At 37.8% G+C, this 18,336-nt stretch overlaps 1 protein-coding gene across 1 annotated transcript in view; it reads right to left on the bottom strand.

Annotated features, from left to right (window-relative positions):
• Positions 1-2,383: 2,383 nt before the first annotated feature.
• The window catches only part of TEX15 (testis expressed 15, meiosis and synapsis associated), a 32,049-nt gene continuing 16,096 nt past the window's right edge, over positions 2,384-18,336 (bottom strand). The window contains exons 6-9 of the mRNA XM_033173923.1: positions 16,169-16,331; positions 8,625-14,248; positions 7,056-7,117; positions 2,384-3,888 (exon numbers count right to left, since the gene is read on the bottom strand). Coding sequence (XP_033029814.1) covers positions 2,772-3,888; positions 7,056-7,117; positions 8,625-14,248; positions 16,169-16,331 — 6,966 coding nt within the window. The 3' untranslated portion in view covers positions 2,384-2,771. The remainder of the gene's footprint in view (positions 3,889-7,055; positions 7,118-8,624; positions 14,249-16,168; positions 16,332-18,336) is intronic.

Genomic DNA, 18,336 nt, shown 5'->3' with positions numbered 1-18,336 from the left:
TTTACTTTGTGCTCTTTTTTTAAGCACTACTTTTAACTGTTTTAGGAGCCTCTTCAGCACTGAATGAGGTATACAGCTCAAGAGCAGAAGATTGCATGCTTGCTTGCTTGCATTTATATACCACTGTAATAAACAAAATCTGTCCTTATTCCCTTATGGGGTACACAAGAGCCCTTGTAGTCCGTTGTAGGTTCTCTATCAGTAGGAGAAAATAACAGAGGCCAACCAGAGAATATTTAGAAGCAAAGCAGCCAGTAAGCTTGATATTTATTGAACTGTTGAAACAGGTTACAGGTAGGTAGCCGTGTTGGTCTGCCATAGTCAAAACAAAATAAAATAAAAAATTCATTCCAGTAGCACCTTAGAGACCAACTAAGTTTGTTCTTGGTATGAGCTTTCGTGTGCATGCACACTTCTTCAGATACCTGTTGCAACAGGGTCCTCCCTCTCACGCAGGAGAAAAAAGGAACCTAGAACAAAGGCCGGCCTGCCCTTATACAGACATTTAAAATTGCCCACCCTGGAGTCCAAGACCACCCCCAGAAGCATCATACCTACATCATAGAAAAGGGTGGTCTATAACAGAAATCTGAGAACTTTGTTAGACTCTTGAGAGTCCCATGGACTACAAGAAGATCAAACCTATCCATTTTGAAGGAAATCAGCCCTGAGTGCTCACTGGAAGGACAGATCCTGAAGCTGAGGCTCCAATACTTTAGCCACCTCACGAGAAGAGAAGACTCCCTGGAAAAGACCCTGATGCTGGGAAAGATGGAGGGCACAAGGAGAAGGGGATGACAGAGGACAAGATGGTTGGACAGCGTTCTCGAAGCTACCAACGTGAGTGACCAAACTGCGGACGGCAGTAGAAGACAGGAGTGCCTGGTGTGCTCTGGTCCATGGGGTCATGAAGAGTTGGACAGGACTAACCACCACCACCTGCCAGGCAACCTGATAATGCCTTCTCTGATTGCCCTTCCTGTTATGTCTGGCAATTGCTTTGAGATGGTAATCGCTTCAATTCCTGAGACAATGGGAAGATTCCCTCCCCCTCCCCCTTCCTCGCAGAGAAACATTTTTGTCAGTTTAGGAGTAAAAAATGGTTTCAGGGCTGTTATCCTGTGCTGCTTCACACATGTGGCCCATACACTTGTGTAATTGTATGCTTGGTACATTGATGAACAGTTACTGTAAGACCTTAATTTGTTTATTTCACCACCCTTCATCAAAAGATCTCAGGGTAGTTCGCAGATTTAAACATCAGGTCCCAGAGTGCCAACAGCTATCTAATGTCATGCCGCAAGCCATGAATACAGGCTGCAGTCTACTGGACTTGAAAAAATACTCTCTGTGGAATTAGCACACATCTCAGGATTTAACAGCACTAGTTTGGCTTTCTATTACAGTGCTGAGTGCAGTTAACCTCTTTTCCACAGACATAGCTAAACATTTTTCCTGAGGAATGCAGAGATGAACTCATGTCTCTTCCAAAAAGTGGTAGTAGTGCAGAGGAACTGCAGCAAGTCCAGTGTAGGTACTAGCCCCAATCTTATCTGGGTTGACACAGCACATATATTGCTACACAGCTGTTCATCAAAGTCCATGCTCACAAAAAACATGTCTACTACACAGTAAGGAACTACTGTAGAGAAATTCTGCTCACCCATTTTACCTGTTTTCACACAAGGATTGTGTCATCGTCAAATTTCAGTGTGTGTATAAGAGTGCATTGTGAAATCACTTGGAGATGCTTCATAGGAACAGAATCACAAATGAAATATACCACTGAAATAAAATGTGACTTGAGTCTAAGTATTTCTATTATGCTTTATTAATTTCACCTGTACCCCAATTTAGATTTTGTAAAACGGTGCAGAATTGTGTTCCAAATAAACTGCCCAGTATTAAGTTACGTATAAAGATTCTGAAAGATTCAGAGTTGCCTTTTAGTTTTAATTTTGGTTGAAACGCAAGGCAACAGCCTTTACGTTATTTAATATCAAATTTAATAAGTATTTTAATGAAGTAAAAAAAGGGACAAAAAATTCAACCAAGAACAGAAAGAGGACTACTGTCAGGCAGCTGAAAATGAAGAAAAACAGGATTTATACCTCTTAACCCATTACTGCATAATGAATGTACTGGCCTTTGTTCCATATGTAACATCACAACCCTTTGCTCTTCTGTAAGTGCAGCTACATCTATAATTACTTGCATAACATCCAAAGGGCAGATTCAGCAGTTATGACTTCACAGTACTGGCAATAAATAGCATGTGGGGCATCTATGGGTGTTTCATTTCTGGATGGTATGTTTACTATAACAGCACACGTTTCTGCTTGAATTATAGATGAAGAACCAGTACAGGACCAGTCTGTTAACTTTCAAATAAAAGTTTATTAATTTCCTTCAGGGCTTTATAAAAATTCTTAAACCACTCTCCTAGGATACATTAGTCCAAGGTCTAGTTCAGGTCTGTTTTTAAAGGAATGAAACCTAAAAGAATATGATAAAGTAACAGCAATGGTGTTCAACATGCCTCCAAGGGTTGGTTCACATGGGAAATGCCTCCCAGAACCTTATATGCATTGGATAGCTCCGTATTACTTGTTGGACATGGTTACTTCATTCACAAAAAGGTATTTTAAGCATCTGACTCATGTCAAATGTATCATGTTGATCTTACTAGATTTTTACTACACACATAAAAATGGGCAACTAAATACCACTTTTAAAAAACCACACGCTTATTTTAAAAATTGATTTAGTTCCTACTGTAGAGCCACATAATCTTCTGAGCCATTATTGGAAGGATACGGAAAAGCAACTTGTGTCCAAGGCTGATTTTCTGTATACCACGATGGCTGTTGCCAATTGGTATATGGAAAGGCCACGGTAGAACTGACATAACCATACATTGGATAGGTTTGGGCTAAGTTAAACCTTTGTGATTCTCCAACACTGAAATGACTAAAAGTCTGTGAACAAAACATACTAGACTCTGTGTTATACACTATGCTTGTAGTTGTGGACATGCCAGGTGCCAGGGGATGCATTTCACCGGAATTTAATTCCTGGTATGTCTGAGTTACTGAGTGAGTATTGCAATGATTTTGATATAAGTACCAAGAGTAATAAGGATAAACTGCACCATAAATATGCACAGGAGAACTCTGCAACTGAGAGGTGTCCTCAATATGTTCATTTTGATTTAAAGGTGAAAAGTTAGTTTTGTTATTTTCGCTGTATGATAGTTCCCTCTGCAAATGCTCCAATTCCATGACTTTATTTAGTTCTGTCATCACTGTAGGATCTAAATTATATGTGGTTGTACAGTTGGGGGTCATGTTTTTTTCCTGTTCACATTTCCCTTCGTTTCGATCAGATTTTAGAGGTGAACTCAAAGCTGTGCTACATTCAGGCATTAAATGTGAAGCATTTCTCAGGACATCTGATTTTAAGTTATGGTGCTCATTTAGTGTACCCAACACAGAATTAGCATCATCTCTAGTAGGAGAGTTTTCAGGAGATTGTTGTAATAACTCAACTGTCACTGAAGGTAAAGAAAGACTTTCACCTCCCTCATTGTGGGATGCAATATATTCTTGGTCAAGGTCTTTTGCATTCCAGCTGCTCTTGTTGAAATCTTTTAGATCTGCTAGATTCTGCTGACCAGCTAATGTGTTTGAACAAATGAACTTTGGTTCTGAGGCATTTAGTGAAGACTGAATGCTTTCAAAGGGATAAGCAGCTTTCAAATCTTTTAATTGTGAAGGTGAGATCGGTGCTGTCTCTCTCAAATTGCCAGGTTTTTTATTCCACATATTGTCTGTTGAAATGCTTAACTGTAGTTCTTTCTCTTTGGGGAAATTATATTTTCCACTCACTCTGCAAAACAAAAATCAAACTTTTTTTTTTAGTGATTTTTGAAACATGAGAATATCAATGGCCTATTAGAATTTGGACCTGATCTGAATTTACTCGAAGATGCACAGAAACATAAATTGTTTATGTATTTATTTCTAAACATTTGCTTGGTTCCTATTTTTATAATCTTGTAATATATTTTGTTTCAATACTAACATTTCAAGGTGGAAACACAGCATCACTATTCTCCAGCTGTCTTAAGTGTGAATAATGGAAAAGAAAAGGTGTGGGTAGCTAATCTTGTGGGTTACTAGATTCATCAAATGATCTGATCATAGGTTATCATAATCAAATAAAAACATGTGTTAGCTTGATAAAAACGTGAGAAAAGCCAGCTGGCTCAGGCCAATGGCCAATCTAGTCCAGCACCCTATACACACAGTGGCATGGGAAACCAGCAAATAGGATTTGAGCGTAAAAGCACTCTCCCCTCCTGTGGTTTCCAGCAACTGGTATTCAGAATGATTGCTGCCATCACTGCCTCCTGTGGGAGTGAACATACTACATATAGAATAAATTTCTTTGATCTGTCCTGAATTTTCAAACACAGAGCTTCATTAGATATCCATGAATTCTAGTGTTGTGTACAAGAGAGAACTTTTCTCTACCCAATTTCTCCATGCCGTAATTTTAAAACCTTCTATCATGTCACCTCTTACTCCCCTTCTCTCAAACTAAAAAGCCCCAAATACTGCAGCCTTTCTTCTTAGGGGAGTTGCTTCATCCCTTTGGTAATTTGGGTTGCACTTTTTTGAACCTTCCCCAACCCTACAATATGCTTTTTGAGGTGAGGTGACCAGAACAGTACACAGTACTCCAAAAGTGGCCACACCATAGTTTTGTATAATCACATTATATTATATCATATCATAATCACATTATCAGCAGTTTTAATTCCTTTCTCAATGATCCCTATCATATAATTTAACTTTTTCACTGTTGCTACATACTGGGTCAACCTCAAGTTCTTGTTCCTGATTTGTCACTGCCAGTGTAAATGTGAAATAAAGTATCCCCACCCCACCCCACCATCCATCGCTTTACAATTGTTTACATTCAATTGCATTTGCACTTTTACTGACCTTTCACTCAGTTTGGAGGGGTCTTTTTGGAGCTCTTCACAATCTCTTTTTGTTTTAATGACCCTGGACAATTTACTCAAGGTGCATGTGAGAGAAACTTATTGGCCTATGTGTGCAGAATATTCAAATGTTATGTCCATTGCCCAAATGGGCAATCTTAATCCCTCAAAGGGTGTATGTAGGAAATGTCTACCTCCAAATAAGGGAAATGTTTTAAAAGGCGTTTAATAGATGGAATTTATAGAAGTAAAAAGCAAAAACAAGACTGGCTGAAGACCTCTCAAAAGTATGTTTCATCAACTTTAGATTTCGTGAAGATCTAATACTAGATCTAATACTGTTCAGCAGACCTTCCCACAAACACAGGTTTCTTCCATACAAGAGCACACAAATCATGTAATAGGAGAACAGAAACCAAAATGTGAAAATTTTGCTAAAAATTCAAGTTATCTATCTGATTGTTCAATAATGAAATTTCTTTCAAGAAAAACACATGAATCCTCAGAGATAAATAATGTTACCTCAGGTTACATTTTATGAAGAGATGACTTTTAAAGAACAAGGAAGACTGTTCCTTGACCAGATCTATCTGATGATATTCAAAAGAACAACTTGGCTGTATAAATGTGGATAACGGAGTTTATTTTAATCAAGGTCCATAAGGAATTTCACATGAAAGGCTACTTTGGCAGCTGGTTAAAAAAAATATATATGGCACATCAAAAATGCAGGGAGAAATCAACCCATTTGTTCTATCAATGCAAGACTTTTTACTGTGCAATGGAACTTTTTTCTCTCTCAGTGTGTACCCCCTAAATCTGTTCTGGCATTTCCCTTAACCCTTTGAAACAAATCTGGGAATGGCATAGGGCTCATGTGGGGAGACAGTACGTACATGTACTGTCTGTAAGGCATGCATTAATTGGCTTGCCAATGCCAGGATGTCACATTAGCAACACAACTATTTTTGTGAATTGCCACTGTTAATAATTTAATTAACACTGTTTATACTCCTCTGCATTTCACGTCCTTTATAACATCTCTGCTTACATTCTGTTCTAAATGTGTATCAAATAACATTAATTAGAAGTCTTTTTAGATATGTGCACATTATATGCCAAATACTGTCTTCTCTACTTCAACAGTCATCTAGAATCAGCCATTACAGTACCCTGCCACAGTAGGAGACATGAGAAGCAGGACCTTTCCCTCACCTCTGCTGAAAGACCTGTCCCTGAATTGTTTCCATCCCAGCTGCTTTTTATATAAAAAAGTACTATTTAACTTTAAGGAGTAGTATCCAAGTTTGCTTCCCTTCACCCCCTACTCCTACCTATTCCGTTTTCCTTTCGTAGTTGGGCTTTTAGATTTTAAGCCTGGGGACAAGAATTGTCTTAGTTTAATTGTTTCTATGTAAGCCATCCTGGTTGCCTTTCCGGTGGCGTTTTGTTTTTTAAAATCATTTTTAAACCCAATGCTCTTTTAAAATGTGAGGGATTTGGGGGGAGGGGTGCGCTTATTGGGTTGTTTTTTGATTATATTTTGATTATATATTTTGTGGTTTTATATTCTGGTTTTGTTCTGTGAACCACCCTGAGACCTTCGGATATAGGGTGGTTTATAAATTCAATAAATAAGTAATTTTTAATTGGGTTTTCAAAATACAAGTACAAACCAAAACAGAATAAAAAATAAAATAATCTAAACATAAAAAATGTAACTCGTAGAAATAAGGTAGGCAGATGGAATTAAACAATCCAGCAAAATAATCAAAAGGATAATTTCCAGAGTTCCATATTTTGATTGATGCCTTAGAAAGCTGTTGTTGCAAGTGGTGATTACAAACATATGCGATATAGTTCCACCTGATAGCATGAAAGGCCTGGGAGCCTTTTTGGTTGAACAGTGTGATAGAAATCGTCTAAGTAAAGTTCTAACACTGAGAAGGGCCAGATCCACAAAATTTGTATGAAAAGTTATGGAAGTAACACGTTTCAAATAGGTCCACTAGGCAATGGTATTTTGATACTGTTTTACTATTTATACCTTAAATTCCTGCTAGTTTCTTCTTCGTTTATCTTTTCTGTGGTTGTCAATGAATCAGCAATCTAGTAAGTGAAAATACGAAAACAAACTGATGTAAGTGTATTATGCACAATAATTATTTTAACACTTTTCTGTGAGTTTTACAAAATGTAAAAACAATGGGAAAGAGTTTTGTGCTGTTGGATAAGACTTTAGATTGGATCATGAGACTCTGTTCCCATCATTCCTGACCACTGGCCCTGCTACCTAGCGATGATGCTAATTCCAGTTGTGCATACATTTCCCTTCTTAGCCTTGCACATACACTATGTAAAACTTAGTTGGTCTCTAAGGTGCTACTCGAAGGAATTTTTTATTTTGTTTTGACTATGTAAAAGAAGTAAAGTTTACTAACCCCCCCACCTTATATTGTATACAACATCAATGTCTCACATCACAACAAATATAACTGATCGGTTAAAAGGACTTTATGATCTGAAAATAGAGATGCATGTTCTTTTTAACCCAAGAAAATCTTTAATAAAAGGGGGAGGAAAAACATTTCCCTTCTTAGTAGTTTCTTCAAATACAAACGTTTAATTGTATATGAATCATACAATTAAAGGCAGGATTATTATTGGGGGGGGGAACCTCCATAACTGCAATAATATGTGGGCTAGTTTGTAACACCAGATTATTTTCTTATTTGGTTTTACAAAACCATAATAATGTTCCTTATGGTGGCCTTACCCAACATTGCTCCAATGCTCTACTATCCAGGTGAGCCTAGACCAAAACCCATTCACTATGTGATTACTTTTAGACAGATTCAAACTAAATGTTTACAAAGGCTTGAGCTTTTTCAGACTGTTCTATGTAAACCCCTACAAACACTTGGAATGTGCTCAGAAAGATACAAAGGATGATTTGCATCACACCAGGGGTCTAATACATTGGGTTGGGCAGAACATGGAAAGCAGGCAGGCAGCAGAGGGCACTTTTGATACCTTAAGCATAACATCTTTTCTCGTGAGGAATGAGATTGGTCACCACTGCAGCAGTCCCAGTCTTTTGTGGGAAAAGATAATCCTGCAGGGCCTGAGGACTGTTTGCCACTTCCTACATCCTTTCCATGCCCCAACAATGAGTTTTGGTGTTGGACAGTGGGTAAGGCTAGGACAGCCTTGCTCCCACCAATCCTACATTTTTGGCAAGCTCTGTTTGAATATTTGCAACATCCCTATTTGCAATATTTGGTAATTTAATGTGCCCTTAATGTTCCTGGAATGCCACTAATACTACCCATATTCCCATAGAAAGCTTAGTTAGGACATAACCAGTCAGTAGTAGCCACAATACAACTTCCAGTATCAAGAGGCAGTGTTTAGAAGCAATATTGCAAATGCTGAGCAATATACATACATTGTGACTAGTAGCCATATGTAATGCTGGCAATTTTTTCAAAGAATTCTATCATCACATTTGTGAACAAAAATAATACATTAAATATATTTAGAACCAAATAAAAGTATGTAGCATTGTCACTATATCATTCTTTAAAAACAAAAGTGTTGAGCCAAGTGGTTTTACCTTCATCTTTTTTGTACACGAGGGATCACTCGTCTCATCAGATGAACTGGAACAATCTTCTGAAGTGATACTGACAGGTCTTTTGTGTTGAGACTGGGAATCTGAAGCCTGGGAAGCTGGGGGGCCACTGCTGCACATACTGTGTTTGGTGCTATGTTCTTCAGTAGTATCCAGACCTTGTCTTTTCAACTGGCAAGATTTTCTCCAGTTTTTAACCATCTGATATATAACCAGTGGCAAAGGTGATTTTTCCTGTTTAGAACAGATAAACTTCATATGCTCAATAGTCTTCATTATTTTCATAATGTGAGCCATTTTTCCTAAATCCTTCCTTTCACACATCATCAATTTGTCAAGAAGTGAAGAAAACTGATTGTAGTTGCATTCTAGTTCAGACACAGTACTTCCATAGTTTAAACTTATAGTATACGGTACCAAGTTGACACACACAGAACTGAAGGACTTTATTTGCAGCAGGTTTCTAGTTTCTGAAAGTTCTTCAAGCTCTCTTGAGAGAATACGAAGCGCATATGAGTAATTCAAATTTTGTGCAAAGCCACGAATAGCTTTCCACTCATCTTTAAGTTCAGAGATGGAAGAGTCTATAATTTCTATAAGGTTGCCTTTCCGGTAAGAGAAGGAAGCCATTTTTTCTTGACATTGAAAAAGTTCAGGTATAAGTGATTTATCAAACCATAATAAACTTCGAAATCTTGGTTTATCTACTCTTCTTGCTATTGAGTTTTTAAGAAAAAGAACTGTTTCATATACCATTGTCATTTCAACATACACCTCAACAGCTTCTGGTTTCAAAATGACAGAATTTATGCCACTGCTTTTCAAGAATCCCAGCACATTTTCTTTTGTGATCAAAACACTGTCACTCTCTTCCTGTAAAATCTGAAAATACTGTTTCAACATTTCCATATGCTCCGTACATCTGCACAAGAGCTGTTGTAATCTCTCAGTATCTGAAGACTGTGCTTCACCTAATATTTCACCAATACAACCAATATCCTGGCATACAATGAGGGACTTTGTAACACAATAATTTGCTTCTTGTTGCTTGCCTGCCATTTCACAATTACAAGAGTCTACTGATGATTTCTTGAAAGTCTGTTCTTCAACTGCACTGTTGAAGTTTCTTCTTCCAAACTCCTCTATCATAAGCTGATAAGTCTCATAGAGTTTAGATAGGTCAGCTTCATTTATTTTGATTGCTTGTCTTTCCTCACCTTTAAAATCTCCATTTATAAACTTAGCTCTCTCTGTCCAAGCAAGACTTTTAGCAGCATCAAAAAATATGTGCTCAAGTCCAAACAGTGATGCTTTTATATTCACATCTTCACAGGTTTTTATGAATTCTACCTTTGTAGCAATAATCTCCATTATGACCCAAAGATGCTCTTCCTTTTCTGCCCTCAGATTAATGCCAGGAGTTTTAGATTTGTTTATTAAATCTACTGTATTTTTTCTTGCCTGTTCTAAGTCATCAAGAGTATCTCCAAAGTTAGCTCCACAAACATATGGGACAGAAAGGAAAAAATCAGAGAAATTGGAATTGCTTTTCATTGCTTGTTCACATTCCTCTATTTCTCGCCTCAACTTCAAGAAGGAATAGTAAGAATTACGTTCCCATCTTGTGTTATTAAAGGAATCCATTAATTGTTTGTGATGGGTTTGTAACTCATTAAGAGCATTATATTCTAGTCTCCTCTGAAAAGCAGGATAGAAATTTGATTGTTGTTGGTAACCTGACTGCCCACCAAACAATTCACTACACAGTGAATCATCATACCAAAGCAAGCTTCGGAAGGTTGGTACACCTTCTATAAGTCTCTTCTTATTTTCAATGAATTCAATGGTTTCCATTATGATCTGTAGTTCAATCAGGGATTCTATAGCAGAAGGTTTCAATTTATTAATAGCCTGCACCCTTCTTTCTTTAGTACTCTCAAGTATCTCCCTCGAAACCAAGACATGTTCAAAAGAGCATTCCTGCTTTTTTTCAAAAGCTCTAACAAAGGAGGGAAGAACGCTTCTGCAAAATGTAACTTGTTCCAGTAATACATTCAAAGATGTGGCTTCATCTGCCTTTCTCAAGATCTCTGATACTTTAATGATAAAATCAATGGATTTTTGTTCAAATCCTACTTCTGGATGTTTGATGTCATGACTGAGGTCTCTGCAGTTATTAAAAGGTTCATTTGAAAAACAGTTATTTTCCAAAAACACAGGAGACAGTTCGTAATCATTGGATGAAGCTTTGGCACTCAAGCTTATCTTTATTTGCGGTGCTGGGGCTATTTCCAGAGCTTTGTTTTCATTAGAAAAAACATTTCCCAGCATTATGGAAATATTATCTGGTTTTAAAATGTTCACTTTTGCAGAAGATTCTGATGCAGCTTGAACTGGTATGGCACGTTTAATTGCATTTGCCTTGATATCAGAGTCACAAGTCCTTTCATCTTTTCTTTTGTCTTCTCGATTGACACAAGACTCCTTTTCCTCAACAGCTGTATTCAAATATTTTACACTATCTTTGCTTGTACATCGATTAACTTCAGAGCTGATGTCGTGCTCCAGGCTTACCATGCTGGTACTTACATTTTCTTGGGTATTATATCCAGAGATGACATTTAAATTAATCTTCTGCTCATTGCTCATAATGTGTTTGTCACTGCTTTGCTTTGTACTTTTCAATTCCATGGTATCAAAGCTAGTAGATTTCTCGGAGACTGTTTGAAGTTTAGTTAGTTTTGCATTTCTCATGTTATCACAGCTACAAGGCATATCTGAAACGCAGCTAGATGAGGATCCACATTGTAGGGCTTCACATGATTTTGATGATTCACTTGATTTTTTCCTTCCAACTTTTGCTAATATTTTTAAAGATTTTTGAACCCTCCGATGTGCTTTTCTTAAGTGAAACATTGCTCCATCTATTTTCTGGGAAAGATGTTTGTTTTTGCATAACAATGCTTGAGTGTTAAGAGTATTCAAAACATTCTTAATATACTCTTCAGACTGCACAAATGTTTCAACTTGTCCCTTGGACCCTGAAGAAAATATATACTTCTCATCTGAATTGTTCTGTTCTTTCCTTCTGTGATGTTTGGTATTTTTCTCCTGCAACCATTTAATATCCTTTTTATGTCCTGAACATTTCCCCATATCTGTCTTCATTCTGAAAGAGCTGTGAGGGGAATTCAGTTTTGGCTGAATTATGTTGGTGATTGTAATCTGCAGGTCAGGAAATACAAACAATTCAGGTTTTTCTTCCAAATCATTTTTATTCTCCACCACAGAGGGATTTCCAGAAACCTTTGTATTCTGACTAGGTTTTTCAGAGAGATTATCCCAATCCATACGCCCTTGTAAATAATGATACTCATCCATTTTCTCCAAATAATTTTCATGTTTACATGGCTTCTGTGATGTGGAGATACATTTTTTACACTCTCCTAATGTATTTTCAAAGTCACTAACAACGTTCAGGTTCTGGTGATTGCATTTTACCTCTAAATCCTGTTCAAATGCTTCTAGACTATCATCTTCACAAGAGGAATTATCGTTCAACTCTTCAAAATTTGCATTTGAAAGACCTGAAATCTCAGACGGAGATTGAGGTTTTTTTGATTCTATATACTTTATATTATCCAAAGGTACAGGAACAGAGGTAGTGCAATATTCTTCTTGATAAGTCACCTTGTCTGTACCTTTAGTTAGAAATGCTTGGTTATGCAGGTCTTCACATTTTTCTTTGCTATTGTTTATTTTTATCAGCTTTGCTTCTGTTGTTGAGCCTCTACTTTGACCACTGAAGTTGAAGTCAGAACCTGAGCTTTCCAAATCCATAATTTCAGGCTTCACTGAAGTCTCCACACAGCATTTTATATCACTTATCCCATCCTTCTTCACAGAATCTTCTTTTTCTGATGTTTCCTCTGCTGAACTTTCTGTTGAGGAAGGCATCTGCATTGTAGGGGTGTATCTTTTACCTTTTTCTTCCAACTCGCTTGTGTAAATTTGATCAAAATCATTGGTATTTGCTGTGTTGTTTGTTTTACAGTTCCTTTGTTCATCAACAGATATTCTTGAGGAAAGAAGACATTCTTTGCTATCTCTAAAAACATTTTTATCCAATGACACTGACTCAGGAAGACACATACTTTTTCCATTAAAATTTCTCGTTACTGTGTCACTTCCACAGCAAGCTGGGGATTGATGCAAGATTCTCTCTAAGATAGGATTATATTTTACTTTCTCTATAGTACACTCTTCTTTTTCACCTACTGAGCTGTTTGCTACTTCACATGCTGTATATATTTTTTTATTAATCATTACAGGCGCTTCAATCTTGGCATGGCAGTCATTTTGTTCAAAATTCTCTGCATCCATTTGATTCTCTGTAGACTGCTCACCACTGAGATCTTCATCCCAGACTTCTCCCATAACATTTTCAGAAATATGCAGTTTTTTACAAACTTCAGACTGTAATGTGTAATCATGGACACTACAACTGTTAGCACTATCGTTGTGTTCTTCCTCTGATGAAGTAAAATTGTTTTGAGCACATTTTGTATCCAAATTGGTTGAGCAACGCATTTCAGAAATGTACCGGTAAGCATCATCATCTTGTAATTGGCTCTCCATTTCTCCTCTATTATCCATCTTATAATTGCCAAATGCTGTACTTTCTGGATTTTGGTCTGGAAATTTCCATTCATTAATCATTGTTTTAGAAGGATTTATGTGTAATGAGGGCAATTTTGAATGTCTTGTTCCTTTTTCTCCTGTTACATCTTCCATAAGGGTTCTGTTTGAATTACTAGTTTTGCAGAACTTTGATTTTAAAGAACTATCACCTACATAGGTTTTCAAACAGTGATCTGTATCAGTATTCTGAGAACCCAAAATGTTTTTGTTGACATTACATAACCCTTGCTCACCATTCACTGGGGAATCTTTATTTCTGTTTAACACAGATGGCAATATAATCCCTTTCAAATTTTCTTCCCAAGATGTTTTCTCTATATATTGCTTCTGACCAACTGCATTTTTGGAGTTAAGAAGAAAATTCTCAGTTACAGGATATGGCATGTTTAAAGCAGCTGATACTTTCATTTCCAAGTTATAGTCCAGCTCCTTCTCACACTGAGAAATCCCATCCAAGATTGTTTCTCCATTTTGCTTCCCTAGGACTTGTTCCCTTTTTGTTAACCTTGGATCCTTAATCAGTTTTGAAGTAATTACAGTACTTGAGCCACTATCACAGGCAGGAGAAACCTCAGGGTGAGTTTTCAAAGGATTTTTGTTAGAGTTTTCAATAAGGGCACTTCTAACATTTCTGCTGACACCCAGATCAGGGGAACAATGAAGATTAATTTCATTTGTTTCTATTTGTTTGGAATCCCACCTTCCAGTAGATTTGGGCTTCATTTGGGTATCAACTATAGGGCTGTTCCAGTTCTGTATGCCTCCAGAAAATGAAGGAGATGCATTATTTTCTGAGTTTACTGCACAACCTATCATGGGCTTTCTGAAATGTTCATAGATGAGTTGGCTTTTGCCTATCCTTGTCACTCGTGTACAGTTTTCCAGTGGTAGTCTTCTTCCTCTTCCTGTAAATACAAGGAAACAGATTAAAGTATAGGGTTGTGAAGGTATTTTTGACCAAACTATGTGCAATATCTTCAGGTTAAAATGTGGCAGCTCTAGGAGTGATGCTTCCTATGACATCAAAGAACAGTTGCGATCTTATTGGCTACTGAACAATTGAAACTTAAGTAGACAAATTAATGTGCCTAACATTTCCACCAACCATTAATCTTTTTAAAAAGAACAAACTGATTATTATTTTTCTTTGTTATTTCTGAACTTTTAGTTGTATTCTTTGTGATTTATACCTTTTATTATTTTTCTTTTTATTTGTATTTATTTGTATCTTTTTGGCTTTTGAAAATAATAATTTTTTAAAAAAAAGAACAAACTGAACATTCACAACATTCTGTGAGGAAAAAGGTCAGTCTGGATGGAAAGTAACTTTGCACAGACATACTTTAAGGAAGGAACAGCTACATGCACAAGGAGAGAAGACGGGAAGAGAAGAAAGGGAGAAAAGCTACAGAGCATCTGACATCAGTCACGGGAAAGGAGCAACTGGAATGCATGACTTAAGAGTGCACTCACAATGGTTCATCTGCAACTATGGCTTGCATTCTGTCATTTTAATTTGGCACCATATGCAAGTCATGCTGCTTTCACCAGATATTTGAACAACATCGAATTCAATCTGTGGTTGCAAAGGCACAATTGGGAGCACTTGCTGCCATGGCTTTACCAGTGTCATGCTTGGCAACATACAACATCAGTTTAGTGATGGGTGGGTGTGGCCTGTCCAAAGCAGTGTTGCAAGCCAATTGGGGAGGCCTGACAAGCCCAATTATGCCAAAAGTTTCCCTCTGCTAGAAGAGGCAGCAGGTTCATATACAGGGAGGAATACCAGATGACAAAAATAAGGTGTATGTATGTATGTTTACTCAGAAGTAAGTTCCATTGGCTTCAATAGGAATTCCTCCCAAGTAAGTGAACTTAGGATTGCTGCCTAAAGGAAAGATATGCAAGGCAGGTGAAAGCAATAAAAGGGGATTTTTTAATTTTATTTTAAAGACTACTCTAGATCTAAGGACAGAAAAAGCTAAACCTTGTTGCCAGAAAGAGAGGCGAGACAACAGACAAGAGTAATAGGCAGGCAGGGGGAAATGGTAGAGAAACAGAATAGCTGAACGACACAAGAAAAAAAGGCAATCTAAATAGACAAAGACCCGAGGAAACAGCTGCATTTACATTAACCCATGGTTTGTCAGAGACTCGGGGTCGGGGTAGGCCAGTAGAGGGCATTATCTGTAGTGAGCCCTAAGCTGTGGAACTCCCTCCCCACGGAGGTATATCTGGTTTTGGAGAATGCGGAAGACCTTTGCTTTTGACACTTGAAATGTGTATGTTTTCAGGATCCATCTTATTTTTATGGCTATAAGCTGTTTTGAATTGTTTTCAATATTGTATTTTAATGCTGTAACCTGCCCAGGGACCTTAGGGCAATAACAAACAAATAAACAAGATGTTTCACAGGTGAGCAAATAGTGCCATTGTAGCATAGGGGAACATCTAGAGTGGCTGAACAAAGCATGGTTAAAACAATGCTGTTAGGGTTCAGACATAATGTCAAACCATAGCTTAAACGAGTTACTTTTCACGAGCCCAGGAAATACATTGCTGTTTGCTTGTCATCCAGGAACAAGTCATAGATAGTCTGTTGGACTGGATTCAGACATTTAAAAAAACAAAAATCTACACTCTGCCTAAAAATACGGGCAATGCCATGCATGAACCAGGCCTGTAAGTGGTGGAAGCATGAAGCTGAAGAACACAGCAGCCTAGTACAAAACAGAGTTTGACCCAAGTGTCATACAAAATGGGAGGGGGCGGGAACAGGCATAAGTGTATTAATTTAAGAATACACATTTATAAAATCAGCTTACCCACATGCTTAGGCAATTTTTGAGGTCTGCACTGCAAAGATGTTGAAACAGAGACAGTTGCATTTTTCTGATTAATGCATTTTACTTCTATTACTGCATATGGAAGGCACTGCCTAGGCTTGTCCACTGGTTTTGAATGTTCATTGTATTCATAAAAATATATCTGCAAATATGAAAAATATCACAAAAATATCACTTGCAGGATTAGTAAAATTGCATCATAGACAAAGCTAAAATAACTTCAGGTTTTGGTCATATTTCAGCAATATTGACTTGTAAAACATCCACTACATTAAAAAAAATCTCTCTCTTTCCATTTATAACAGCATACAAAACTAAAATTAAAGAAAAAAAATCTAAAATCAAACACTATAGTTATTGTGGAAACATTCAAATATTTAGTGTAAGAGCTTTAATTACGGTACTAATTATTTTATTGCAATTTTAATATTTGATTAGAAGCTGCCTTAAACTTTGAAAAGGCATGGGCAGATTTTTTTAAAAAATTTTTTATTTATATATACCTGTTCCCTATCTCATTAACTCTCTCTTCCTGTGCCAAACTTCCTACAAGAACTCGGGAGCCTATCAGCAATAAAACTGGGCTTCCAACAGGCAGGGCTCCCGAGTTGACCTGAGTGAAGACTTGGGTCAGTCAGGTCTGCTCTGGGGTTATAAAAGGTAGGGCTTGCAATGCGCTCAGCACCAGAGCCTTCAGTTAGCACATAGGTGAAGAGCCGATTCTTCAGATACCAAGTTCTCAAGCCTTGACAGGCTTAAATGGTCATAACCAGCACTTTGAATGGGTAAAAGAAACAGACCAGTAGCCAGTGAAGATGATAACAGTACAGTCATGTGCTTGTAATGCTCTAATACTAAAAGGGACATATTCTGCAGCAACTGAAACTTCTGAACCATCTTCAAAGGCAGTCCCACATACAATGCATTGTAGTAATCAAAATAGTAAGTCATATTGCTTCCCGCAGCAGTTTCCTGACCTGCCCTCATCCCAATTGTCAGTCCTGCCACAAGCAAGAGGCCTATGTGCACCTAGCACCACAAAGGAGTCCAACTAGATCAATTACAGAAGCATTAACCCTTTCTGTATGAACTCAAACTATAAAGCACGCATGTCCAACTCCCAAGAGACTGCAATCTACTTCCAGTATAAAAAAACTGGCAGTGATCTACCCATTGTCATTGGAGGGAGGAGGAGTGTGCGCGGGGGGGGGGGGGTGTTGATTGCCCAGTTGTTGAGCTTTTTTGGGGGGAGGGTTACACAGAGTTTTAAAGCATTTCCCCCGTAACTTTTTGTACATGTTATGGATCCCACGATCTACCAGGATCAGCCAGGGATCTACCAGACATCCCTGCTATAAAGCAATTGCTACCAAAATCATGAAAAGCTATTGTAAAAGGAAGTTGGTTATAATGACATCAACCCCCAAGTTGTTACAATCATCACACATAGCTCTTTAGCTATATGCAGACATCCACATTCCATGAGAGATGGGGGATGGGGATTATGGCCTGGCCCAAACTTATCCCCTCCCATTCTGGTATTTGCACATTGGATTTCAGTTACTTACTTACTTACACACACACACACACCCCTTTGTTATTCTTTTTCATTTTAATTTCTGGTGTTTGGTTGTTTGGCAAGTTATTCATGGTCCAGGCTCATGTGCTCAGATAAGGGTGACAATAAAGGGGCATCAATGCTCTGCTTGAGTCCCAGATTATGAATTGTTGAACTGGACAAGTTCCCATCCCTTTGTTACTGTATGTCTCCCACTTCTTCTGGCTATAGGTGAAAAGTTCCCAAATGGTCCTCCAAATCCAAGGGTGTTTTTATGTAGCTCATAGAGCAGAATTTTCTCATGTGCTGCTAGCTGTAGGTCTTGTATCCAGTTTTCTGTGCCTGGTGTGACTTGGGCTTTCAATGTTGGGTGGGTTATTCATTTTGCTGTGAGCATGGCTCAATGAAACTTGCCTTCCCAGCAGCTATGTAGCCAATGATGCCTGCTATTTAATAGGGATTTGTCCAGAACCAAGTTAATTCTAGTCTGTACTTCTGACCCAGAGGGTTTGATTACTGGACAGCTCCATAACAGGTGAGTTAACCCTGCTTGTGACTGTTTACATCAACAGCAATGATCTGTGGGTGT

The sequence above is a fragment of the Lacerta agilis genome, chromosome 16 (genome assembly GCF_009819535.1).
Source record: "Lacerta agilis isolate rLacAgi1 chromosome 16, rLacAgi1.pri, whole genome shotgun sequence".
Lineage (NCBI taxonomy): Eukaryota > Metazoa > Chordata > Lepidosauria > Squamata > Lacertidae > Lacerta > Lacerta agilis.
The sequence above is the reverse complement of the archived record's forward strand: the minus strand, read 5'-3'. Positions and strand labels throughout refer to the sequence as shown.